Below are 27,417 nucleotides of genomic sequence, written 5' to 3' on the forward strand. Positions count from 1 at the left end.
CATATAAAAGAGACACGTGCTCCACTATGTTCATCGCAGCCTTATTTATAATAGCCAGAAATGGAAAGAACCCAGATGCCCTTCAACAGAGGAATGGATACAGAAAATGTGGTACATCTACACAATGGAATATTACTCAGCTATCAAAAACAACGAGTTTATGAAATTCGTAGGCAAATGGTTGGAACTGGAAAATATCATCCTGAGTGAGCTAACCCAATCACAGAAAGACATATATGGTATGCACTCAGTGATAAGTGGCTATTAGCCCAAATGCTTGAATTACCCTAGATCCCTAGAACAAACGAAACTCAAGACGGATGATCAAAATGTGAATGCTTCACTCCTTCTTTAAATGAGGAAAAAGAATACCCTTGGCAGGGAAGGGAGAGGCAAAGATTAAAACAGAGACTTAAGGAACACCCATTTAGAGCCTCCCCCACATGTGGCCCATACATATACAGCCACCCAATTAGACAAGATGGATGAAGCAAAGAAGTGCAGACCGACAGGAGCCGGATGTAGATCGCTCCTGAGAGACACAGCCAGAATACAGCAAATACAGAGGCAAATGCCAGCAGCAAACCACTGAACTAAGAATAGGTCCCCTATTGAAGGAATCAGAGAAAGAACTGGAAGAGCTTGAAGGGGCTCGAGACCCCAAAAGTACAACAATGCCAAGCAACCAGAGCTTCCAGGGACTAAGCCACTACCTAAAGACTATACATGGACTGACCCTGGACTCTGACCCCATAGGTAGCAATGAATATCCTAGTAAGAGCACCAGTGGAAGGGGAAGCCCTGGGTCCTGCTAAGACTGAACCCCCAGTGAACTAGTCTATGGGGGGAGGGCGGCAATGGGGGGAGGGTTGGGAGGGGAACACCCATTAGGAAGGGGAGGGGGGAGGGGGATGTTTGCCCGGAAACCGGGAAAGGGAATAACACTCGAAATGTATATAAGAAATACTCAAGTTAATAAAAAAAAAACAAAAAAGAAGAAGTAATATAGTTAGTGATCCTTATTTTTCTCCAACACAACAATTGATTCAGATAAGAATTATCAAAAGTTGTTATAGTTATGAGATGGATAATTGGTGAGGCAAGATACTCATATTCTCAAGGTACCTTCCTAGTGATTATTTAAAAGGAAACTAGTCACCATCTTTCAAAAGTGACATATGTTAATATTTCCAGGAATGAGATAAATTGATCTCAGGTATAACATATTCAGGAAACACACATCATTGATGGTAGGTAGAAATGGATAAACATTTGAAAAATGGGGAGCTGTCAGGCCAATGTAAGCTAAAGGACAGATGCGAGAAACCAAGTCAGCTTGTTTTTACCCTTCAAAAAATATCATTATTCATTAAAGACAAAGTAAGGAGCCATCTTAGATTAATGGGTACTAAGGACACTGGACATCTAAATGCAAAGCATGTTCTTATATTGAAAATGTAGTATGAACAGTATCTATTAAGACAATGTCTTTAACTAGACTACAGACCATATAAGAGACAGTAACCTTTTATTATTTTGAATTTTTGTGATTTTTATTTCTGGAGCTGAGGACCGAACCCAGGACCTTGCACTTGCTAGGCAAGTGCTCTACCACTGAACTAAATCCCCAATCCCCCCTCTTTTTTTAAACACAATTAATTTAAATTCAATTTGTAGTATTTTTTTTTTTTTTTGGAGCTGAGGACCGAACGCAGGGCCTTGTGCTTGCTAAGAGCCTTACCACTGAGCTAAATCCCCAGCCCCGAATTTTTGTGATTTTGGTAAATACACTTTGACTTATATTAAACAACACTCCTGATATTTAAGAGTTACACTGTGGAATTAGTCACAATTTCTATAATTTACTTTCTGTGGTGCAGCAATATTTGCAGACATAGAATAATTTATCCATTTTCCTGTGTTCAGAAATAATGATAAGGTCAATGTGCCAAAGTGTTAATAATTGGTTAGTCATAGAAAAAATAGATATTTATTATAGTACCCTTAAATTTTGGGTGGAACGTTTGACATTCTGCTCTAAAATAACAGCTAAAAATAAATGAAATGTACATATGTAGAAAAATGATTTATCTTCAAGACATGGCCTTGCCATTGCATGTGTGAACACACTACAGCTGCGTTTATCTGCACAAGAGCTGCCAAATATTGGCTCCTTAACATTTCATCATGGATGGGAGAAAGGCCTATGAGGCCCTCCATCCATCTCCTTGAGGAACTACTGACAATGAAGGGTTGGTTGTGGAAGGAGATGTTGTTTTCCTCAGAGGTGTAGATAAGATGCTCTTGCTGCAGTAAATACCCTCCCACCCATTCTCAGGCAGCAAACTATTATTAAACTCAGCGGGCCACATACAATCAGAGATATCAAGGATGAAAGAGGATTTGTTGGGAAGGGATTCAGAGTAGAGAAAAGGGGTTAAAAAAAGAGAGAATGATAGGTAAAAATGAATAAAAGTCATTAAATATGTGTATAAAACTTTCAAACAATAAGATTTTTGAAAAACCACCACACTAACATAAGGTTATACATAAGTATATTTTTGGTTGGATTACCTTTGAATTGAATCATATCATGTCTAGTTATTTTCATCTAATATATACAAAAGCCTTCAAGTTAATCTTTCCCAAATGTCTTCACCTTGAGATTTTCTTCAGGAAGTTTGTTGAATATACATAAACGGAACTTTGAAATGTTTGTATTGGCATTTGTTCCTTTAAGCTAAGTGACCCTCAGCCATGATCATCTATCCATTATGAACTGATGCTTTATAAGATTCTATGGCAACCTAAAATTTTGCTTTTCATTTCCTAAATCCTTACCAATTGTGCAGGAGAAGGCTAAGGTCTATGCTGTCAATGAAGCTATTATAACGAAAGTGGTTCATACTACTTAGAACTTGCATTTTTATTGCTGCTTTCATCAATTACTAGGCGGTATACTAACAAAGTTTTGTTTTTTTGTCTAAAGTTTTACGTTATAAACAAAAAAAGTTGCTTCATCTTAGTATCTTTCTTTTTAGCTGTCCATTATGATCAAGAATTCTTCTGTCCCAGATTTATCATGATACCCTCCTTCTTTTCCTCCTTTTAACATTTCTACCCTCTGTTCTTCTCTCTACTTCCTCCCCCCTCCCCTTCTCTCCTGTGAGTGTTTAGTTCTTTCTCTCTCTCTCTCTCTCTCTCTCTCTCTCTCTCTCTCTCTGGTGTAGGTGTGTGTCTTTATGTCTGTGTATGCAATTGTGTGCTTTGAAGCAGGGTCTCATATAATCTAGGCTATCTATGTATAATAAGCTGGTGTAAAATTCCTGATTCTACTACCATGGCCTGAGGAGTAGTAGACTTGAGGCTTGTGCTAATATACCTGATGAACTTCATTGTTTCTTAAGTTTTTGCTCATTAGCACCACATGGACTTCTTTGCCACTCATTTAAAGTAAACAAAAACAAAAAGAAGAAACACATTGGAGAGATAAAGAGTTCAAGGTGCATACATAAATATAAGAAAAGCAATATACAACAAACCAATAGCCAACATCAAACTAAATGGAGAGAAACTTGAACCAATCCCACTAAAATCAGGGACTAGACAAGGCTGCCCACTTTCTCCCTACATATTCAATATAGTACTCGAATTTCTAGCCACAGCAATCAGACAACAAAAGGAGGGCAAGTGGATATAATTGGAAAACAAGAAGTCAAAATATCACTACTTGCAGATGATATGATAGTATACATACATGACCCCAAAAGTTCTACCAGAGAACTACCAAGCCTGATAAACAACTTTGGCAAAGTGGCTGGGTATAAAATTAACTCAAACAAATCAGTAGTCTTCCTCTACTCAAAGGATAAAGAGGCTGAGAAAGAAATCAGGGAAATGACACCCTTCACAATAGACACAGATAATATAAAATACCTCGGTGTGACTCTAAGTGAGCAAGTGAAAGATCTGTATGACAAGAACTTCAAGTCTCTGAAGAAAGAAATCAAAAAAAGATCTCAAAAGATGGAAAGATCTCTCATGCTCAGAGATTGGCAAAATTAATATAGTAAAAATGGCCATCTTCAATTCTGAAAGCAATCTTCAGATTCAATGAAATTCATATCAAAATTCCAATTCAATTCTTCACAGAGATAGAAAGAGCAATTTTCAAATTTATCTGAATAACAAAAAACCCAAGATATCAAAAATCATTCTCAACAATAAAAGGATTTCTGGGGGAATCATCATCCCGGACTTCAAGCTGTATCACTGAGCAATCGTGATAAAAACTGCATGGTATTGGTATTGGTACAGAGACAGACAGATAGACCAATGGAACAGAATTGAAGACCCAGAAATGAACCCACACACCTATGGTCACTTGACCTTTCACAAAGGAGCTAAAACCATTCAATGGAAAAAAAGAGCATTTCCAAAAAAAAAAAATGGTTCTAGTTCAACTGGCAGTCTGCAATTAGAAGAATGTAAATTGATCCATTCTTATCTCCTTGTATAAAGCTCAAGTTCAAGTGGATCAAGGACCTCCATGTAAAACCAGATACACTGAATCTAATAGAAGAAAAAGTGGGAAAGAACCTCAAATACTTGGGCACAGGGGAAAATTTCCTGAACAAAACACCAATGGCTTATGTTTTAAGAGCAATAATCCACAAGTGGGACCTCATAAAACTGCAAAGCTTCTGTAAGGCAAAGGACACTGTTAATGGGACAAAATGGCAATCAAAAGATTGGGAAAAGACTTTTACCAATCCTACATCTGATAGTGGGCTCAGATCCAAAATATACAAAGAACTGAAGAACTTAGACTCCAGAGAGCCACATAACCCAATTTAAAAATGGGGTACAGAGCTAAACAAAGAATTCTCAGCTGAGGAATATCCAATGACTGAGAAGTACCTAGAGAAATGTTCAGCATCCTTAGTCATCAGGGAAATGCAAATGAAAACAACCCTGAGATTCCACCTCACACCAGTCAGAATGGCTAAGATCAAAAACTCAGATGACAGTGGATGGTGGCGCAGATGTGGAGAAAGATGAACACTTCTCCATTGCTGGTGGGACTGCAAGCTGGTAAAACCACTCTGGAAATCAGTCTGGTGGTTCCTCAGAAAATTGGAAATAGTTCTACCTGAGGACTGAGCTATACCATTCCTAAGCATATGCCCAAAAGATGTTCCAACATATCACAAGGACATATGTTCCACTATGTTTATAGCAGCCTAATATATAATAGCCAGAAGTTGGAAAGAACTTAGATGTCCCTCAACAGAGGAATGGATACAAAAAATGTGGTACATCTACACAATGGAATACTACTCAGCTATTAAAAACAATAACATCATGAAATTCATAGGCAATTTGATGGAACTAGAAAATATCATCCTGAGTGAGGTAACCCAATCACAAAAAAACACACATGGTATGCACTCACTGGTAAGTGGATAGTAACCCAAAACCCATAATTCCCATAATACAACCCACAGAACATATAAGTACATGGAAGGAAAAGCAGTGCAAAGATGCTTCAGTCCTGCATTGAGGAGGGAACAGGATGATTGTGGGAGTGGAGGGAAAAGGAGACCAGGAAGGGAGAAAGGAGGAAGAGGAAATAAGTGTGGCAGCATCAGGATCTGGAGGAGATTTGAGAGAGGTCAGGAAATAGAATAAAAATATGTAACGGGGGATGAGGAACTGGGGATAGCCACTGGAGGGTCCCAGACACCAGGGAAATGTGAGGCTCCCTGGACCCAAAAGGGATGACTTTAGGGGAAATGTGCAGAGAAGAGGGAGAAAAAACCTGTAGAGACCTTCTCCTGCAGATAGGCACGGCCCCTGGTCGAGGGATGGGGACACCCTCCCATCTCAAATATTTTAATCCAGAAATGTTCCTGTCCAAAGGAGGAACAGAGACAAAAATGAAACAGAGACTGAAGGAAGGGGCAACCAGAGGCAGCCCCACCTGGGGATCCATCATGTCTGCAGACACCAAACCCAACACTGTTGCATTGGTCAAGAGGTGCTTGCTGAACAGAACCTGGTGTGGCAGTTGCTGCGGAGGTCCTGCCAGCAACTGACCAATGCAAGATGTAAATGCTTGGAGCCAACCATCAGATGAAGCTCAGGGAACCTGCTGTTGGAGCTGGCAGAGGACTAGAGGAGCAGAGGGGCAATACAACCTCATTGGAAGAACAACAGAGGCTGGCCTGACCACCCAGTTCTCCCGGAATCTAGACCACCAACCAAGAAGTGTACCTGGAGGGATCCATGGCTCCAGGTACATACATACAGAGGATGGTCTTGCCTGAGAGCAACGGGAGAGAAGGCCCTTGGTCCCAGGTAGGCTTGATGCTCCAGCATAGAGGGATGCTGGAGCAACGGGGTGGGAGAGTGTGGGTAGGTAGGGGAGCACTCCTGTATAGACAAAAAGGATGGGGGAGGCAGGTGTGGGATTGAGAGGCTCATGGATGAGTAACTGGGAAGTATGATAGCATTTGAGATGTAAACGAATGGAATGATTAATTAATTAATTAAAAAAATAAAGAAAATGGTTGGTAAACTTTAAAACAATAAAAACAACAACAACAACAACAACAACAACACCCTCGTGGCAGCAGCATTCTTAAGTCACTTATTATTTTTTCTATAGATTTTAACACTGTGTAATATATTTAATTTTCTTACTACTAAGTATATTGTTATTTATTTTCTGATTTGATGAAATTTACATTCCATGACAGGGATTGTTTATTTTTAACTGTTCCTTATGATCAATAATGCTTGGTACAAGAATCCAGGTACAGTTTTTCTGTTTGCTTTTGTCTATTTTAAAAATTATTTTCAGTAATTATCTTAAGCCCTTGAAAATTGGCTGACATACTGTAGAAACTCAATGATGATTTGTTGAATAAATAAATAACTAGATAGATGATTAAGAATGCATACAGTTTTCAAATAAGTATTCATTTCTTTTCTAAAATTTCAATATCTCTGTGGGTGGGTTTTTTTTTTTTTGGTTCAATGGATCAAAGTGTTCAAGCAGCTGAAGAAGTATAACCAGAAATAACCATTCTGTTAAAATACACATTATGCATAAAATAGAGAGTCTGGGTTTAAGGGGATGGCTAAGTGTAAAGTTCTTGGTGTGAAAACATGAGGGCCTCAGGTCAAGCTTGAGAGCTCCCATATGAAAAACCTGGTGTAGTGGCACATGCCTGTCATCCCAGCACTCAGCAGGTGGGCACAGAAAGGTCCCCACTGCCTGCTGGTTAGCTAGCCTCACTGCTTTTGTGAGATACAGGGACAGTTAAAGATTCTGTTTCAAATGATCCAGAAAGAAAAGGTGGAGAGCAACAGTAGAAAACACCCAATGGAAACCTCTAGCCTAAGCGCGTGTGCGCACACACACACACACACACACACACACACACACACACACACACACACACACAGAGAGAGAGAGAGAGAGAGAGAGAGAGAGAGAGAGAGAGAGAGAGAGAGAGAGAGAGAGAGAGAAAGCAAATGAACTTTGGATCATATAGATTTAAAATTTATCCTTCGTTTATGATTATGGTGATAATATAATCTTGTATTGATGTACAGAATTTTAAAAGTTTGTATTCACTTAGAATCTGAGAATCACTTACTATTTCATTAAGACCTTACAGATGCTAGGTGAGTGCTCTGACACTGAGATATACCCCTTCACACTTAATTCGTTCGCTCACTCTTTCTTCCTTCCTTTCTTTCTTCCTTCCTTTCTTTCTTTCTTTCTTTCTTTCTTTCTTTCCTATTTTCTTTCTATATAAGTACTTTCTATATAGTGGTTCAGTGGTTTTGCACTCTAGTGATAAGGATGGAATAAATGTATGATTATTGCCTTAAAAGAGCTTACATCTTTTAGATTCTGACATGTAGGCATATGTTTAATATAAAATACATGCCAATATTTGTTGAGGACTGAAGTAGCACTGTGCTAGCTAGCACTTTTATGAGTGTAAAAACACTCATAATCACAAGACAAGTAAGAAATATATTAGTTAGTATATTTTGCTTATTTTCTTAATTTACTTTCAAAGTAAATAACCTGTGCCTTTCCAAAAAAAAAAAACATTTATCTGGGGATGTATGCCATGTACCAGTTTAAGCTGGTTTTCCAAAATTAGGTCAGAACAATCACACTATGATTCCCCTTGGGAAAAGTTGGCATTCAATTTCAAAAGGTACAATATGGAGTTCCAAGAATAGGTAAGGATCTATTGCAGATAACCTTTTCCCTTTTAAACCATAAACCAGTATTTGAAACCAGTATCACTATATAGGGACTATTTATGGGACATAAACATCACATATTTGCACACACACATACATACATAAAAGATGACGCATGGGCTCTTTCATCTCAAATCTCGAAAGAGAGACCAGGCAAAGAATGAGCATACTGCTAAAAGAAAGAACAAAGGGGCCTCGGGTGGCCAGCTTAGAAGACAGGGCTAGTGTATACCAAGGTGTCAGACTTCACTGATGCCTAAAAGAAAATACCTTAGAAGAAAAAGTATTTGTTTTCTCTCTACTAGGAATTTCCTTCTTAACATGTCATACAAACAGACAGGCACAGATGGAATGTTACAAAATCTCTCTTGAGAGAAAACTGTCAAAGTGAAGGTGGCATTGCCATTCCACTCCTTTTTGTTAAAGGATGTGATGTTTATCCTGCAAGCGATTGTCCACCAGAGGATATATTGTCACAGTTAGAAGTACTAGTTCTTCCATTGGGAATGCTTTGGGATGCCCAAAGAACACAGAACATCTGGACTGCTTAGATAACCAGTAAGAGCAATGTGTTCTACTTTTCAACAGAAGCATTCAAGTCTTATTTTTTAAAAATATGATTTGAAGAATATTCTAGTCATGGAAATAAATTTATAAAATACTGTACACATGTAAAACCTAATTGTACTGCAGTATGCAAAGTGGAAAGCACAGATAAATACTAGACGTTTGCTATTACTTTAATTTGCTTTTTAAGGGTTTAATATATTTCTAATTATTGAAAGCATTAAAAACAACTGTTTTTGGTGAAAGCCACTGGTAATATTTTCCCTCTCGAGAAAAATTTCATTGGAAATTCTTGGTGTTTTCAGAGTTAGAGATCATTAGGGCCAAAATAGCAACCACACTGCATGCTGGCTTATTTCTCAAATGGGAGTAAGAGAAAGCTCTTTTCCTTTTCACGTTTGAATGATTTTCATCACTCTTCATTATTGAATACATAAGTATTTGGGGAACATGGTAGAAATTTTTGCATTGTTTCTAAATTTGCAAATACTTATTGAACCGAAAAAACCTACGATGTAATGAGCAGTCTTGGGGGATAAGAAATAGCAGAATCTATGATTATTCCTCTCCTGTAGGAATCATTTTACATTACATTCTAGAATTTTCAAATTAATTTAAGCCAGGTAATATAAGGTCCACTTGTTCAAGAGGTTTTCTTTTTAATTTCTGATACAGTGTCTCATTATGTAGCCCAGGTGGGCATCAAACTCATTATATGGTCCAGACCTCAGACTTAAGCAGTTCAACATTGAGTCTCCCAAATCCTGGCATGTAGACATGAACTACCTATCATACTGGGCTTTCTTTTAGAGTTTGGTAGATGCCTGTTACATTGAAGTGTGTGTGGATTAGGCCATCATGGTACCACTGTCAAATATAAGGAATTACAGTTTGTATTTTGCACTAATGGGAGCAGATTTCTGAGGCAACTTAATACTTAAATCAGAACAAAATCCCTTGGGAAGAGCAACCACTTCAATTAACTTTCAAGTTTGGCAAAATGAGGCACAGAACCCTGAGAATCTGAAAAATGGCCTAATATATATTATTGTGAGTGCTTAATGTGTTCTTTCAAGATTTCTACCCTGAAGCTGAGGGACAATTAGTTTACAAAAGATAAAACTGAAGAACAATGAGGCAGAGACTTGCTCTAGGTAACAAGCAACTGAAGAGGGAAAATTAAAAGACTCAAGAAACCTAATTTTCCCATCATAGCTCATAATTTCTTTTCAGTCATATCATAGTTCAATTAATGATAATAATTCTTAGGTGGTGTGAAATTATCATTGGGCGCCTCCTGAATATAGTGCTGGAATTTTCTCTGAATTTATTTTTAATCCATTTTATGACATTTAAATGCCCACTTTTAATTTAGAAAACTCAACCTCCATATATTACTCTTTATTGAGCACATTCTGAAAATAGAACACGTACTCTAAAAGTAGAGACAAACAGCTAACATATCTCTTACAGATGGCAAATGTATTTCTCAGCACTAAAAATCTAACACAAGTAACCATGGTAATCTATTGGAAATCAACATACTTTTTCCTGCTATGTGACCTGAGAGAGCAGTTAGCATTTTTTATGTGTCATGTCAAATTTCTCAGTTTACTGACCTGGTTGTCAAACTTCGACATCCAGGAACTGCTTATTAAAAGTTATATCTTTTGTATTGTATTATGACCCAGTTGTGCCATTTCTCAACCAAATGCAGGAATTCCTAACCATACAAGTGCATACATAACATCCTCTTTTCAGCAATGTTGCCCCAGGATAGTGATCTACATCCTTCTGGAAGCAGTGACTAAATTACTACATATAATTCATATATGTGCTTAACCCAATTTTGGTAAATATATATTTACATATTTTATAAGTGGAATGATTTTCACTCAACAGCATTAGATAAACTATATCCTTTAAGCAGCCTGTAGTGAAGTAATATTTCAAGTGGGATATAAAGCATCAACAATAAGTAGGTAGATTTGATCGGCAAATAATGAGAATACAAGGGTGATTTTGAGGAGAAGAGTGAAGGGATATTAGTAGGGTTATTGGTCATGGACATACTATTCTGTCTACTATCTCTGACACCATGTATTATGTTATGGTTGTAATATGTTTGGCTTCAGACCCAGGAACAAACAGCTGAGGTGCATACCTTACATACCAAAGCAGATCTGGCCTCTGGGTTCTATCAGCATTGCTCAGTCCCTACCTGGTATTCCCCACCCCCAAACCCTGAACATTCCAGCTGGGCTGCCCTGCCCCCAGAGGCTCTTCCCTAAATAATCCAGATATTTGGACAACCGTCATTTCCCTTCTTTCTAAATGAGCACATTCTTTCTCTCCCCCAACCCCCGCTCCCTCTGTCTCCCTTCCCATGTCAACTTCCCTGGCCTCCTTTTTTGGGACCAGTGAACTTGCCCACCTGAAAATAGCTTCCCAATAAATTGCCAATTGTATAATCTAATCTGCCTTAAATTGGCTCATTTTACTGGTAGAATTAGCTAATCAGGGTGTGTGAATTACCTGTTTTTGGTGAGTGTCCTTCAAGTATTTTATTTTATTTTTTATTTATGTGTGTGTGTGTGTGTGTGTGAGAGAGAGAGAGAGAGAGAATGTATACATATATATATACATATATATATACACACACGTGTGTGTGTGAGAGAGAGAATGTATATATATATATATATATGTATATATATACATATATATGTGTGTGTGTGAGAGAGAGAGAATGTATATATATATATGTATATATATACATATATATGTGTGTGTGTGAGAGAGAGAAAGAATATATATATATACATACATCTATATACACACACGTGTGTGGTGTGTGTGTGTGTGTGTGTGTGTGTGTGTGTGGTGTGTCTGTGTATGTATGTGAGTCTGTGCATATGAGTGTAGGTACCCATGGAAGCAGGAAGTAGGTGTCTTATACTCTGGAAAAGGAGTTACAGGTAGTTGTGGGCTACTTGACATGAGTATTGTGAGCTGAACTCTGGTCTTTTTGAAAAGTTCTAAGTATTTTGAACTGCTAAGTCATTGCTTCAGCCCCCTTTCAAGTGTTTAAAACTGATGCATTTATTTTCCTAAGTGGCATATTTGCTGTTTTCTAATATAAAACTCTGTCTGCAGTAGATTTCCATTGGCCTCACTTGAGGTTTACTTGAATTTTATAGTGGCTCTGTGAGATGTTAGGCTAATATCTATGCAAATAAATTAAACTTTTGAACATACAGAAACACTTTATCCTGTTGCTTGTCATATTATGGTTTCTTTTTCTTTTTTTCTCCTTATCATGACCAACAATATGTGGTGGTTTCAATTCTGATAGTATGGCCATCCTTCTTTATTATACAGAGTTATGATTTGGCTGAATTCAACATTTAAATCAGGAAATTAGCATTATTTACTGAATATAATATATTATTAGTATTATCATATAGTCAATAATTATAATTTGGACAGGCTGAGCACTATGGAATATATATATATATGTATATATATGTATATGTGTGTGTGTGTGTATAATGTTGTTGAGAGATTTCTGAATATATTTTCCTATTAATACATGGGATATGTAGGAGCTGTTACCAAAAATGAGGGCGTTTTTAATTTAAGAGGTTTGATCATTTTAATTCTCTAAGAGAGTGCCCTCTCAGGCATCTCTTGAGTAGCAAATGCATTCTAGAAGGCAAAATGTCATTGACTATGTGATGTAAGTAACCTCATTAAGAACAGAGTGTTAGGGCAAAGGTGTTGACTCCGCAGAAGGAATGAGGCAATTACTTGGATTTAGTCCCACTGACTGGTTGTTCTCTGCCTTCATTTGTTTCTCATAGACATAGTGAACTCCAAAAAGATAGTTACTTTTGGACCATTAGATAATTCTAAGTGCATTAATGGGCTCTATTGTGTAGCTAAGGCATCATATGCCACCTGTGGTCCATAGACAAGTAGCAATAATATCTCTAATGAATTTCCTTGAAATTCAAATCTTGAGTACTATATCTGAATTGCTTTTCTAATAAGCTCCTAGGTGATTTGTGAGTATTATAAATTTTGTGAAGTATAAGAATAGGGATGTCTAGATGGCTTTCCAAATACAGAAACAAATAGTCTGACTGTGGTCAATTCCCATATATAAACTCTTGTTCTGTTGACTTTCTCTTCTTCCCAATTGCATTTGATATGATCTTTGAGGGTTTTCAGGGTGAAATTTTTCAGTTCTTTTACTCTGAATTTCTCTGCTATGAATATTTAAGATGGTAAGCCATTTCGTGTAAGTGGGTCTCTCTATTCACTCAGTAAACCAGTAGCTCTTATCTAGGGACATTTTTGTTCTCTGGGGATATTTTGTAATGTTAGGATATATTTTTATTTTCCATCACTGGAAAAGATATGGAAGGTAGGGGCAAAAGATTCTGCTAAATAATCTATAGTGTACAAGACAGTTCCTACTACAGTAGATAGAAATTTATTCAGCCCAAAATATCAATAGCAACAAAACTGAGACGCTACAATAGGTGAAATGTATATAACTCAGAATATATTAAATAAATCTGTTTGATAAGGCACATTCATCACATCTATTAAGCACATTGAAACATATGATAGAAAAGTAAATGTGCTTTATCAAGAATTTAACATTCTAGCAGAAAACAAACATGAAATGATGAATATGACCATGTATAAGGAACTAATTTACAGTTTCTATTCCATAGTCATGGTCAACAGGGATGACTCAAAACAGAAGTTTATCAATCTCTGTTTCCCATATTCGTTTTGTTTGAACAAGGTAAGCAGACAGAAATTACCTAGGATTATTCTCACCTAATTTATATATTCTGTGCAATAAACTAGCCATCTTAAAAGGTTAGTTTTTATGCCTGTATGTTTGGTGGCTTTCTTGAAATGTCCTTTATTAAAAAGAACAAAGGTAAAAGATTATTAGCATCAAAGAAGCTTTAAGTGATTTTACTTATTTTTCAAAAACTTTATTTACTTTTTAATTATGTGTGTATGCATCTGTGGGAGGGGGATACCAGCATGGAGGGAGATAGCAGCGTCGGAGTCCCTGAAGATAGAGTTACAGGTGGTTGTGAGCTGCTTGATATGGGTACGAGGAATCAGATCATGTCCTCTGGGAAAACAGAGCATGCTCTTAAAATCGAAGTCATCTCTCCAGTCAGATTGTATTTGTTTTAGCATAAGCAACTAAAAAATATGGAGTTGGAAACTTAGTTTTCCCACAAAACAGAGGGTCAGAGAAGCAAAAAAAATGTTATAAGAGAAGAAAAATTTGATGATGAAGTGTTAAATCTTATATAAGTAAAGAAGCTTTTAAACATACTAGCTGTGTAGAAACAACTTAAATTCCTAAATACATTGTCATTGCATATGGCAAGACTCATTAAGAGTGACCCTTCTGAATCAGAGAAAGGACTGGAGGAGCTTGAAGGGGTTTGAGACCCCATATGAACAACAATGCCAACCAACCAGAGCTTCCAGGGACTAAGCCACTACCCAAAGACTATACCCTGGGCTCCAACCTCATAGGTAGCAATGAATATCCTAGTAAGAGCACCAGTGGAAGGGGAAACCCTTGGTCCTGCCAAGACTGAACCCCCAGTGAACGTGATTGTTGGGGGGAGGGCGGTAATAGGAGGAGGATGGGGAGGGGAACACCCATATAAAAGGGGAGGGGGAGGGGTTAGGGTGATGTTGGCCCGGAAAAGGGGAAAGGGAATAACAATCGAAATGTAAATAAGAAATACTCAAGTTAATAAAAAAAAAAAAGAGTGACTCTTCTATGGATAACACTTAAGCCTTCTAGGGAGATAGTGCCACACGGAGCACTGGGATATTGTAATGTCACAGCAGGATTTGGTTTTCAAAAATATTCTAATATCAGTGGTCAATCAAACCAAATGGATCCTCTTAAATTTCAAAGAGATTTACTAGGTTCCATTATCAATCTCTCAGGAAATAAATGTGTTAGGCAAATAAAAACAAGGACACAGCAACACATTACAAAGATGATCCATTACACAAAGGAATACACAGGTCACTGGATCTAAAGGCATCCTCTTTAAAACATTGCATCCTAAATTATTTGCACATTAATCTCATTACTGGGGACATTTCCAGGACTAGGGAGTTTATTGAGCAAGTCTAATTCCTATTGCTTACATTCTTTGGAGAGAGACAGAGCACACAGAAGAAGTGAAATACTTTGAGTGGAAATTAAGAAAACCTAGATGTTTATCATTGTTAGGTAGCACCAAGTCTCTCAGCTAGATACTTTGCCCATTCTACTACCTCATGATGAATGAATTGTCATATTATTGTAATCAGTATAAGAAAATGTAACCATTCAGACCAGAATTGCTACTGAAAACTCTTGTTTTTGCATCCCTACCTTAGCCCCACTCTGTCTACATAGACATAGTGATAGAGGGGTCCATCACTATGGTTCCATCACAGGCTCTCAAATCTGGGATTTCTTTCTTTTCCTCTCTCTCTCTCTCTCTCTCTCTCTCTCTCTCTCTCTCTCTCTCTCTCTCTTCCCTTCCATCCCTCCCTTTCTTTAATTAGCATACATCAATTGTTTTTATTTTATTTTATTTTTATTGGAATTGGTGGGAGAAGAGGCCCTTGGTCCTAGGAGGGCTCCTTTCCCAGTTATGGGGGAATGCTAAGGCATTGAGGTGGTAGTGAGTGGGTGGGACTGGGAGCATCTACTGAAAACTCTTAATGTGATAATTCTAAAGTCAAACATCCATTAAAAATGCACAATTCTGTTTTAAGAATGTTTGATAGCAGTGTAATTTAAAATGGAGACCATGACATTCCAATTTATATCAGCTCTTATTCCTCTTTATTCAATTTTGCAAGTGAACACACTGTTAGGCACACAGGAGACACTTAAAAGTTATCATTAAATGTATGAATAAATGAATGAAATTCTCTAGGATAATGCATTCAAATTAAAGTAAATTTATTGTAAGGTAAAATCCAAATAAATGAGACATAATTGCTGGAGCTAAAGATGATCATTTTAATGAAAGATAAATTAGAATGCATATAATTTTTAATGGAACACACGATCGCTGCATCCTTCATTACCCTCATAGTACAGAGTTGAAGCAGAGAAATCTTGTAGTAGCTTGTTAACATTTATTGGGCACTAAATATATGTCAGATGCTGTGATAAGCATTGGCACATATGTTCATTTAAATCTCAAGCTGCTATAAGTGATAGATCACTTAGCAGTCCCATTTTATAGAAGACAATTTGAGGCTCACAGAAATGGAGTGGCTTGTCTAAGACAGAAAAATTATAAAGAAGTGTTGAGTCTTGAAAACAGCCAGTTTTGTTCTCCATTCCATGCTTTTAACTATGAAAGTGCTTTGTTATAGATTTTAAAGATGTCCATATTGTGAGGACATGAAATAGTCATAAAATTTGGGACCAGAAGTCATAGGTCACTGACACAGAATTCACCACAAAATGAGAAACTGTATTAAAGGTTCATGGCATAGGAAGGTTGAGAACCACTAATTTAGAGTGATCTTTTTATTAGAGAAACAGAAGACATACAAAATGGAGAGAAGAAGAAAAGTTAGGGTTTAGAGGACAATTGGTGGTTTGGTGCATGTCAAGATAGGCAACAACAACTAGAAACCCAAGCAAAGGAATCTAGGTAAATGTTCAGAGACTCAGATACAAAATTTAATCAACTATAGTATAGGCAGGAATAAGAAACAGCCCAGCAACTGACATGTAAACCTTACTTTTGTTCTAATTTCTACCTTCCTTTTATACCTTCCAACTTCTTTCATATTCCCACCATTCCCTCTCAAATTCTTGATCTCTTCTTCTTTAATTATTATTGTTATATCCACAAACTCTCTCTCTCTCTCTCTCTCTCTCTCTCCTCTCTCACACACACACACACACAGAGAGAGAGAGAGAGAGAGAGAGAGAGAGAGAGAGAGAGAGAGAATCTTCTAAACATGAGAACAAAATTGCATCCATGAAATCTCAAAAAAATATGCTTTCCTAAACAAACCCTATATAATGAAAATGCCAGGGGAAATTTCACAAGGATTCAATCTATCCTTAGATTAAAACTATTTAGCTCTTCGCTTACCTAGGAAGCGCAAGGCCCTGGGTTCGGTCCCCAGCTCCAAAAAAAAGAACCAAAAAAAAAAAAAAAACTATTTAGCTCTTTTTGAAGCCAGTATTTAACTCTCAATTTTTCTAGGCTAGACACTAAGCAAAGTTAAATGAAATTAGGCAGCCTATTGGAATAAGGAAAAAGAGTCAAAGCACTCATAGACAAACAGGACCTCATGCTCCCTTTAGTTTCTCTCTCTCTCTCTCTCTCTCTCTCTCTCTCTCTCTCTCTCTCTCTCTCTCTCTCTCTCTCTCTGTGTGTGTATCTTACATAATTCTAAATTCCCAAGTACCTTTTTTTATTGGATATACGAGTTGACGGCTTTAGATATATCTATGGTGGGATTTTTCACTGGTCAAAGTTCCTGGTAGATTTTAGTTGCCTTCATAAAATCATGATTTTTCCAAATAAAGATCGAGGGCTAATAATAATATAGCACTGAGCCTACCTCAAATGTAGACTCATTTGATGGGCCGTAGTATGCTTTTCAAGTCTATACTGTAAGTCATTGTAGGGCTGAAATCATGTTATAGCAATAGCATTGAACAAAAAGGAACAGCGGAGGAAATATGTTTAGAGAACTTTGGATAAACTTTATGTGTCAGAAGTTACAGTTCTGAATGCTAAAGATCTAAATCAGCTGTTCTCAACCTGTGGGTCATAACCCACCCCAGACATCAGACACTTACAGAGGGGTTACCTACGACCACTCTAAAAAACACAGCTATTTACATTATGATTGTTAACAGTAGCAAAATAACAGTTGTGAAGTAACAATAAAAATAATTTCATGGTTGTGGTTCACTACAACACGAGAAGCTGCATTAAAGGGTCTCATCATTATGAAGGTTGAGAACTACTGATTTATATGAAACAAATATTTTAATATAGCTCTACAAAAGTATTTTAGAAGGAAGATTTTGAAAACTGGTAAGTTAGGGAAGTCTTAAGTTGGTGGCAGAAACAAAAGAGGAACAATGGCAGCTTCCAGTTGTTTCTTTTAGCATGGGTCCTCTGAGAAATGTAGAAAATTATTTGATAATGGCAGAATTGATAGTGTGACAATCTGACAGTGTCAGAGACCTTATCATAAAGATTCAAACTTATGACACGTATTTGCTATGTCCTCTCTTTTAGAACTTTGTCAGGGTGGGAAAGTTACAATTATGTCCTATGCTTACCAATTTCCTTGTTTGATGAGTGGGGTCATTCCATATAATGAGTTCCTTGAGAAAAGATTACACCCATTTATTGTGCCTTTGCAAGGGAAGACTTCTTTCTTCCAACTCTCTTACAGAGAAGGTTTACATTCACTTTAAGAACAGACTTTCAGAGTATAAAAACTCAAAGGACTCCTTGGGAATTAATGCTTTTTATCTTAGAAAGAACAAACTGTTATAAATATCATGGAAAACTTAAGTATTTGAGAGCAACTAAAATTTGTCACATGTGTCTTCCTCATATTCAGATAATCAGCCACTAATGGCATTTATTATTAAATAATTTCCTTGATTTTTCAAAACTGTATTTTCTATAATTGACAGCTCTAGTAGCTTTGCTTAACCTTAGGCTAAACGCGCAAGAAGTATCTTAGAGTATGTCTGATCCTTACTAACTGCATACCTGCCTGAAAAAACAGCGTTGTTGTCTTCACCTACACATCTAGTACATTGGTATTTCTACTTGTTTATAATAATCCCTTAATTTTCATCTGTGCCTTACTCCACATGGAAATATATATTGTCCAAGCTAATAGAATAATTTTAGATTTATTTTGTTCATGAGTATTTTGTGTGCATGTGTATATGTCTACCACATGTGTGCCTGGTGCCCATGGACATCAGAGGAGGGTGTCAGATCACATAGAAATGAAATTATAAATTATTCTTAGCCACCATATGGATGCTGGGAACTGAACTCAGATTCCTTGCATGAGCAAGAAATACTCTTAACTTCCCAGCCTCCAACCCAATAGATTTTTAACACGTGTCCTAAGCTTTTCTTCACTAGTTCAATTCTTAAGGACTAATTTCAACTCTTCATTTAGACTATATTCAAGAGAGTCATAGGAATAAAACCTATAAATGAAGAGTGAGTGCATGGTGAAATGAAGGTTCAGCCGGGTCATGATGACTATTATCAAACATCGGATTGCTAAGGAAAGAGCAATTGAAAGTATAAACTAGAGCCAATGGAGAGAAAACCAGAGAAATGGAGATGCTTTCTAACAGATTCTTCCAAAGCTAGAATGGATTTTATAGAGATGGAATGTGATCCAGTATAAGCTGAAAGGCTATTTTGAAAGGTCTGTGGTATTTAAGTCTATGGTCCACCAAGGCTACTTTTATACTTCTATATATACACAGGGCCTCCCTCAAATTCCTTCATTGTGTGGCTATTGTTAAAGTACAGGAAGAAATGTGGCTGGCTGCTGCTTCCTTTTCCTCTCTCCTCACATTACAGCATAATATGCTACTTTAATATTATAGTCACCTTGACAGTCAAGGTGTCTATTTTAATAGCTTTCAGCAACACTATTCAAAGAGAATCTATTTCCCAATAATGTAGGGAACAGTCTTCAGTGTTCTCTTTCTTTTCAAACCTCAAAGACTTTAGGATTGAAGATGTGCTTTGAAATTAAAATCATTGTAAATCTGCTGAGTAAGAGAGTACCAAGTGTACTTGGAATAAGTAAACTAGAATGTTTTAACAGTAACAAGGAGAAAAAAATATTTTCTCTTCTAACATGCATGAAAATTTCCCCAACTCACACATTTTATAATCATCACTAATTTTAAATAATTCAAATACGGCACACACAGAGAGAGAGAGAGCACACACATACAGCACACAAACATACATACACACATGCACACACACACACACACACACACACACACACACACATACACAGAGACACACAGACACACACACCTGTGCATAAACTGATGAGCTGCTGCCGAGAAAAAGTTACTATTTCAGACACTACATTTTATACCGTTAAATAAAACATATTTTATTTATAGTAAGTTACTATTAATCATGGGAGGATATTAAGTACGTAAAAACTTTACGAGGTTAAAATGTCAAGAAATACTGTATTGAGAAATTCATCAGACACAGTTCTTGAACTACTAGAACAACCTTCCAATCATGACATACTTTATTGCATTAAAAATGAAGTTATTTTAATGACCTAATATCTATTTCAAATACCATTTCATCAAACATCTTCTGTATATAAGTACTGTATCAAGCCCTTCCTGTTTGTTATTTTTGTTATCTTTATAAATCACTGAATGGTTGATAATATTTTCTCCATTTTACATGTCATAAACTGACATGAGAATACTTTTCTCAGGCTATACATTTGATAATAAATCAAGGCCAAGAATCCAAATTTAACTCTAGAAATCCATTTGTGATGCTCTCTTCTTTTGTAATAGTTGTTGTCCCTTTGCGATTTGCCATTGCCCACCATTCTAATTTCTAAAGAAAGCTGCATGTAAATGATGAAGATGTTAACTGCTAAATGATCTTTATATTTACAAAACCCAGAACAGCTGGATGCTCTTAGACCAAATCAAGATGTGTCCTTTTTATTCCAGTTCTGTGCATCAGCAAACAAAAGAATACAAATTGTTTTGAGTATTAACTCTCAGGACATTCATATTAATTTTAAAAAGTACAGAAATTGATACAGGAGGTTAACATCAATCTTCTGGTGTGGGAGTCACATACTCCAGAATGGGGAATTGTTTTTGGGTAATAACCACTCATAGAACATAACTTTTCTTTCCTGTTGTTCCTTGCCTCTTTTTTCTTCTCCCTAAAAACCCATTTCTATCCCTGAGTTCTCTTAAAACGTCATTCATCTAGAGACAAATAGCTAGGTGCTAACCATTAATCAAACCTTGCTCTCTCCTTCCAGATTTCACCTCTGAGTACTGGCCTTTAAACAGTGTGTTGATGGGCATGAGTCAACTAACACTTCATGGACAGAGTGCTAATGGGATTGTTCTACTTGTGCTAGGTTTATGGGAAAATTTTTTTAAAGGGAATTTTCTTTTACTAGATTCCAATGATTTGCCTTCTAGGGAACATTTATCTCATTTCACAAGCAGAGAAGGTTCCACTCACCTCGTTTATGAAGGAGAACACTGGCATGCCGACGTCCATTCCCATTTTCAACATAACAAGAATAATTCCCCAGGTCACCTTCTTCCACAGAGTCAACAATTAATGAGATAGAAACTTCCTGTTCTCCAAGATGTTCCTTAAGGATTCTAAAACATAAAGGAAAACGCAACAAAAAACCCACACAAACATATACACACATGAAAAAGAAAGAATTGTAGATGAATTTGAATCTGATGAGAATATACCTACAAAGATTATGCTTCAAATCTGGCTATGAATTGATGCTAAGTTAATTAAATGATATCATGCCCTTTTCTTCTTCACTTCTAATGAAGAAACTTGTCCTCGCAGATGCTAATGAACTAGCAGTTAATTATCTCTCATAGCAGGACAATCATACTGTCATAACAAAGAGGTGAGAAAGACCTTGAAGAAAAGTTTACAAATTGCTTTTCCTTTAAGAAGAGATACGATTTAAAAATGAGATAAGAGATTCGAAAATGATAGGCTGGAAGCATAATTATATATCAGATTATTTTTAACAAGAATAAGAAAGAAAAAATTTCTGAGTTATTTTGACATATCAGTTGAAACCTCCAGACTGACTTATTTTTCCTAGAAATACAAATGTGCTCCATAGTTTTAAAGAAATATGAAACCATAAACACATAGACTAAAAGTTCTGGTATATATTTAATTTTGACTTTAAAAATTAATGGTAAATGCTCACTAATCTTATTCTTAGATATTTTAGCAATCTCTCAAAACACATGGAAAATTTCTTAAACTAGGTTTCCTTTCTCCTGCTTTCAATATTCCTATCTCCAAACTCCTGCCTGGATAACTGTATGTGTGTGTGTATGTGTGTGTGTGTGATATATACCACAAATTTCTAGTGCATTCATTCAGCTCTTATAGTCAAAGTTAGACAGTGTAGGTTTATGGTACTTCTTTAATTTAATTTTAAAAAATGTGTTGGTAAATAATAAAACATTTTAAACATGAAAAATGGCAAAGAAAGATTTTTGTGTACATATTGGACAGTTGCCCATTTGGATCTTCCAGAATCAAATTGAAGCACTCCTCAGTGAGATATTATGTATTTGTTGCCAGCGAGAAGAACCCAATAGAAATGATCTCCTATGACAGTTTTATAAATTTTTGCTTCGTACTGAAAAACATTTTCCTATATCTTTGTTAAAGTTTTAAAAGTCTTGACATTTAAAAAGGAGAACCATTGCTTAAATCCTCATATTCTGCCAGAACACAAAAAACTTTATATGGAAGAATATTTAGAAAATATTTATCATTTGACTTGCTTATAACTTAGTTATCATTGTGAAACTCCTTGCTCATTTACATTAAGATTAGAAGTAATTCTTCATGTCCAAATACAATTTACTTCCTCACTATTTACCTTTTTGCTTACATGTAAGTGAATAAATATGTAACTACATTAAAAAGTATAAAGATTATGTCCTCAAAATAGATATGTAAAAATTTAAAGGTTTGTTCTATTATTTCCTCTTTATAAATATTTATACCTTAAAGCTGAAAATTTGTATATCCTCCATCAATCCATCAAGCATTTTACATGCTACTTGGTAGCTTTTAGATATATAGTAGCATTCACAGAAAATAAAATGTTTGTACTTGAGTCCATGTAGTGCCTTGCTAATGGCTCCTTTCAGTAGTTCTTTAAAGAGAGGGTATCTCATTTTTAGCTCAGGCTGGCACTGAACTAACCAGGTGACCCAGGTTAGTCTTCAGGTCCTGGCAGCTTTTCTGTCTGAGCTTATGGAGCACTGTGTTTACAGACCTTAGCCACCATGCTGGCTTCCTCTCAGCAACTTTTAAAAGTTGATTTCATGAATTAAAAAGACAATGATTTTTCTAAGGGCAGAATGGGCTTCAATAGTTTACATTGTTTTGCTTTTAGTGTACTATTAGGGAAATGTTCCTTTTGAAATTATTCTTAGGTAGAGAAGTGGAGTTTGTTTATGAATATGATCAAGACATACTATATGAAATCTGGAATAATTAATAATAAATTATTTAGAAAAAAGAATTACTATTATTCTTTGTAAATGATGTTCACATTGTGTAATTCCATAATTGACCTTAACCATTCTTTGTTTGCCATAAATTATCACAGAATTTCTGTTATGATAATCAAAAGATAAAATATTAATAACTTTTGTTGTTTTGACTTACCCCTCCCATGCTTAACAGAGCAAATGTTAACTCAACTCCACATGTTTAAAATTAAAAAAAAATAGATAAATAAAATAAAAGTCTGTCACAGGGGGGAAAAAGTAAAAAAAATTATTTTACCTAATGTCACTTTCCCAAACTCTATTTTCATCCAGATCTTCAATAAATTTCTCTCCTTTCATCCAGTAAATTAAAGGACTGACGTCTCCACTGTACCCAAAGAAGGCTCTGCAGGTAAGGTTAGCTGAACCACCTGTGGAGAAAAGTGTGGGAAACACGACATAAAGCCATTTGTACCCACTCAACGAAATAAACCAAAACAAGTTAACTGGTAAAAACTGGATCATTTCATTGATTTAATGAAACAGCTAAAAGAGCAATTGATCAAGCATTTTCCATCACGGCTAAGTTTATCAAGTGTATCATTTTTTTACAGTATGTTTTATTTAATGAAATGAGAGCTACTTGTGAGATTTAGAAGAGGATCTATTATAGAATTATAGAATGTTCTTCAGTTGAGGCTTAGGGATGTCTTCTCAGGATTAGCCTGAGTTTATGAATTATTGGGAAGAATCGTAGAAGAGATATTGCCTTCTCAAGGGAACATCAAAGGGTATATGAAAAAACAAAGCAGAATCCTTGCCTGAGGGGACAAAGCAACTGTAGTTCATAGATTCAAGAGTGCTGCTAAGAAACTTTGACTCCAGAAGGAATAACATTGTCTTAGCAAAGTAACAATACTAGATAGAAAATCACAATAAGATGAGTGAAATCATGATAATAAATGTATAGAATATTCATTGAGGTAAATCACGAATATGTATATAGGAGAGGAAATTTTTTTCATTATTATACTTCCTACACTTACTTCATTTTTATGTATACCGGCATATAGGTCAATTGGCTACTTTAATAAGGTAAATATCAATTATTGACTAAAAGGTAGAAGTGAATCTACTATCTCCAGAATACTAGATTTATTAAGGATATTTTACCTTTCACAACAGTTTTATTTACTTAAGCCCGCGTTGCACAACTGAAATATTCTAGCCATAATTAGTTATATGAACTTTCTGGCTTCAAGTAGAACATAAGAGTGGGATATGAATTCAGTGAGAGCCTACCCCAGTAACATAAATGTAAGAGAACACTTAGGCATGATTGCCAAAAAATGAACTTAAAAGTGTGCTGACATTAAGAGTAAGCTAACTCTCTCAATTAGATGTGACAATAAATTATGGTAATAGTCTGTATGGCTCTCTGCTCACTGGGGCCCAGGAAGGTAGTTCCTAAGGATTGAAAGCTTTATAACCAAGCTAAGTAGTGATGGAAATCTCTCAAAATTGTGCTTAGGACTTCTACAGCATAAACAAAGAGGACGGACAGTACAATGTGCTCAGCTGTCCTCTTTTAAAGAACACTCACAGGCATTGTTTTTTGCATTTGGTTCTACACTTTCGATAACAAAAATATTTATATTGGCTAAAATTAGTATCGTTTGAATTTTGTCAGTTGCATAAGAAAAAACATTCAAAAATCTGTTCTAGTATTTTAAGACATCAGTCTTTTGTATTTGCTCATGTTTTTATACTTTCTGCTAGATTCTTAAAAATTCTGTTTTTCTATGTAACAGACGTTCACCATTGTTGAACTAAATCAGGCCAGACCAAGTTACGTGGAACACTCCTGTAATCTCAGGATTTGAGAAGTAGAGGCAAGAGGGTCTCAAGTATGAGGTCAGCCTAGATTGTATGGCACATTCCTGGCCAACCTGGGATATTTTGTAAGAAGATCTTGTCTTTAACAAGTCTAACAGTTGATTCTGTAGGTTAGTTGGAAAGTGCTCTCATAGCATGTTCCAAGTCCTGGGTTTGATCCTTAGCAATGAAAAAAAAAAAAACAGTTTATTATTGCTTTTTTTACCCAAACATTTTTAAATGTAGTATTGAAATCACTTCTTGTGATGACTATTGCTGGTTGTCAGTTTGACTATATTTAGAATGAACTACAATCCAGAAATGGAGGGCACACCTGTGGTCCAGATCTTGAGGCATTGTGGCCATGAAAAGCATAGGTCCGGACTAAGTAGTTCCCCCCCTTAATCCCAGGTGATCTCTGAGTTCAAGGTCAGCCGGGGAAAGAACAAGCCCCAGATCCAGGCATGGTGGTACACACCTTTATCTGGGCCACACCTTCTGCTGGAGGCCTACATAAGTACATTGGAAGAAGAAAGATTCACTCTTCTCTGTCTGATTGCACTAACTTGCCAGCTTATCTGTTGGAACCTACTTCTTCACAGTTCCAGCTAATACAGAAGACCATCTGAAAGAACTAGCCTCATGGGACTGAACAACTACTAGATTCTTGGACTTCCCATTCACAGATGCCCATTACTGGGTTAGTTGGACTGCAGACTATAAGACATTACACTAAATTTCCCTTACATAGAAAGACATTTCATAAATTCAGTGACTCTAGAGAACCCCAACTTACTATAATTCTCTTTTAGGGAACATTTTACAGGAAGATAACTAAATATCAACATTATTGATTACAATTCAAGCATATATTTCTACAGAATGTATCACATGAAATTAATTTTAAAGGAAGTGTTCTTTGCAGGTTTTGAGACAAGGTTTTCCTTTGTAAATCATGCTAGATTTAAATGTAGGACCATCCTGCCTCAGCTTTCCTAGTAGTGGAATTCATAAGTGTGTGTATTTGTACACCTGGACATGCATTTAAGTTTTTAGGAGAATCATTATTTTTATGCAACTGAAATGCCTGTTACCATGTCAATGTCGCCATAAACCATCAGCAAATCTCAAACAGAATCAAGATACATAACTTAAAGGACATATATCAATAATGTACGGAATGTGTTATTTGAAAGAGCAAGTTTAAGTTTTGAGATGAGATTCAATGCCTGTAACCAATAAATAAAAAGCTCTAGAGACTGTCTACCTTTACAGTACAATTTTACTAAATATGCATAGATCATACAATGGATAACTGTGTCTTACTTTTATTTTCACTTTCAGAATAATTTTATTGGATTTTTTAGTTACATTTCAAGTGTTTATTTACATTTCCTGGTTCTCCCCTATCCTATCCCCCACCCTGTGCTTCTATAAGGGTACTCCTGCACCCACCCACCCCTTCCCTCCTCCTCACCCTGACACTCCCTTACACAGGGGGTTTCAGCCTTCTCAGGACCAAGGGCTTCTCCTCCCATTGGTGCCCAACAAGGCCATCCTCTGCTACATATACAGCTGGAGCCATGAGTCTGTTCATGTGTACTCTTTGGGTGGTGGTTTAGTCCCTTGGAGCTCTGGGGGTCTGGTTAGATAGGAAATAGTCTTTCACATTACTCCTCCCCCAACTCCCTTATTCAAAAAATCTCTCTAGACCCCCATCTATTGTCTCAATATATTTGTACAGATATTTAGATGGAGAAAAATATCATTAAGAAATGTAAGATAGAATATGCCAAGTAAAGGCATAGAGAACATGGATCTGAAGGATATTAGTCCTAAAATTTAAAAAATCGTTATATGAATTTAAAAGACATATAGCATTTTATTGTCTAATATGAAATTTTGCAAGGATATACCTGGCTATATTGTGAGCCTTTAAAAATAAGCAATGGTCAAAGTTTAGTCCATAGGTATACATGTATACCATTCATGTGCCTGGTGTTCATGGAGGCTAGAAATGGTTGTGAGATCTTCTGAAACTGGAGTTATAGATGATTTTGAACCACCATATAGGTGTTGGGAGTTGAACCCTGATCCTCTGAATGACCAGCACGTGCTTTAAGACACTAAGCCATCCTTCTACCCTCATAAGTTTAGAAAACTTAAGCTTCATTTCATGATTTGGAAAGTGTTAATATACTGTTACTTAGCTATAGGTAATGTGATTTAAATTGTTTTTCTTTAATATTATTTCCTAGAAGACATTGATTGACTACTATCTGGAGTTTGTGAAACTCAGGAATAAA

General features: G+C 36.2%; 1 protein-coding gene across 1 annotated transcript in view; it reads right to left on the minus strand.

Moving 5' to 3' along the window:
* Il1rapl1 (interleukin 1 receptor accessory protein-like 1) overlaps nt 1-27,417 on the minus strand; it is a 1,504,224-nt gene that overhangs the window by 40,058 nt on the left and 1,436,749 nt on the right. Inside the window, exons 7-8 of the mRNA NM_177935.3 lie at nt 23,535-23,667; nt 21,201-21,346 (exon numbers count right to left, since the gene is read on the minus strand). Coding sequence (NP_808796.2) covers nt 21,201-21,346; nt 23,535-23,667 — 279 coding nt within the window. The remainder of the gene's footprint in view (nt 1-21,200; nt 21,347-23,534; nt 23,668-27,417) is intronic.

Source organism: Rattus norvegicus, chromosome X (assembly GCF_021556685.1).
Source record: "Rattus norvegicus strain SHRSP/BbbUtx chromosome X, alternate assembly SHRSP_T2T, whole genome shotgun sequence".
Lineage (NCBI taxonomy): Eukaryota > Metazoa > Chordata > Mammalia > Rodentia > Muridae > Rattus > Rattus norvegicus.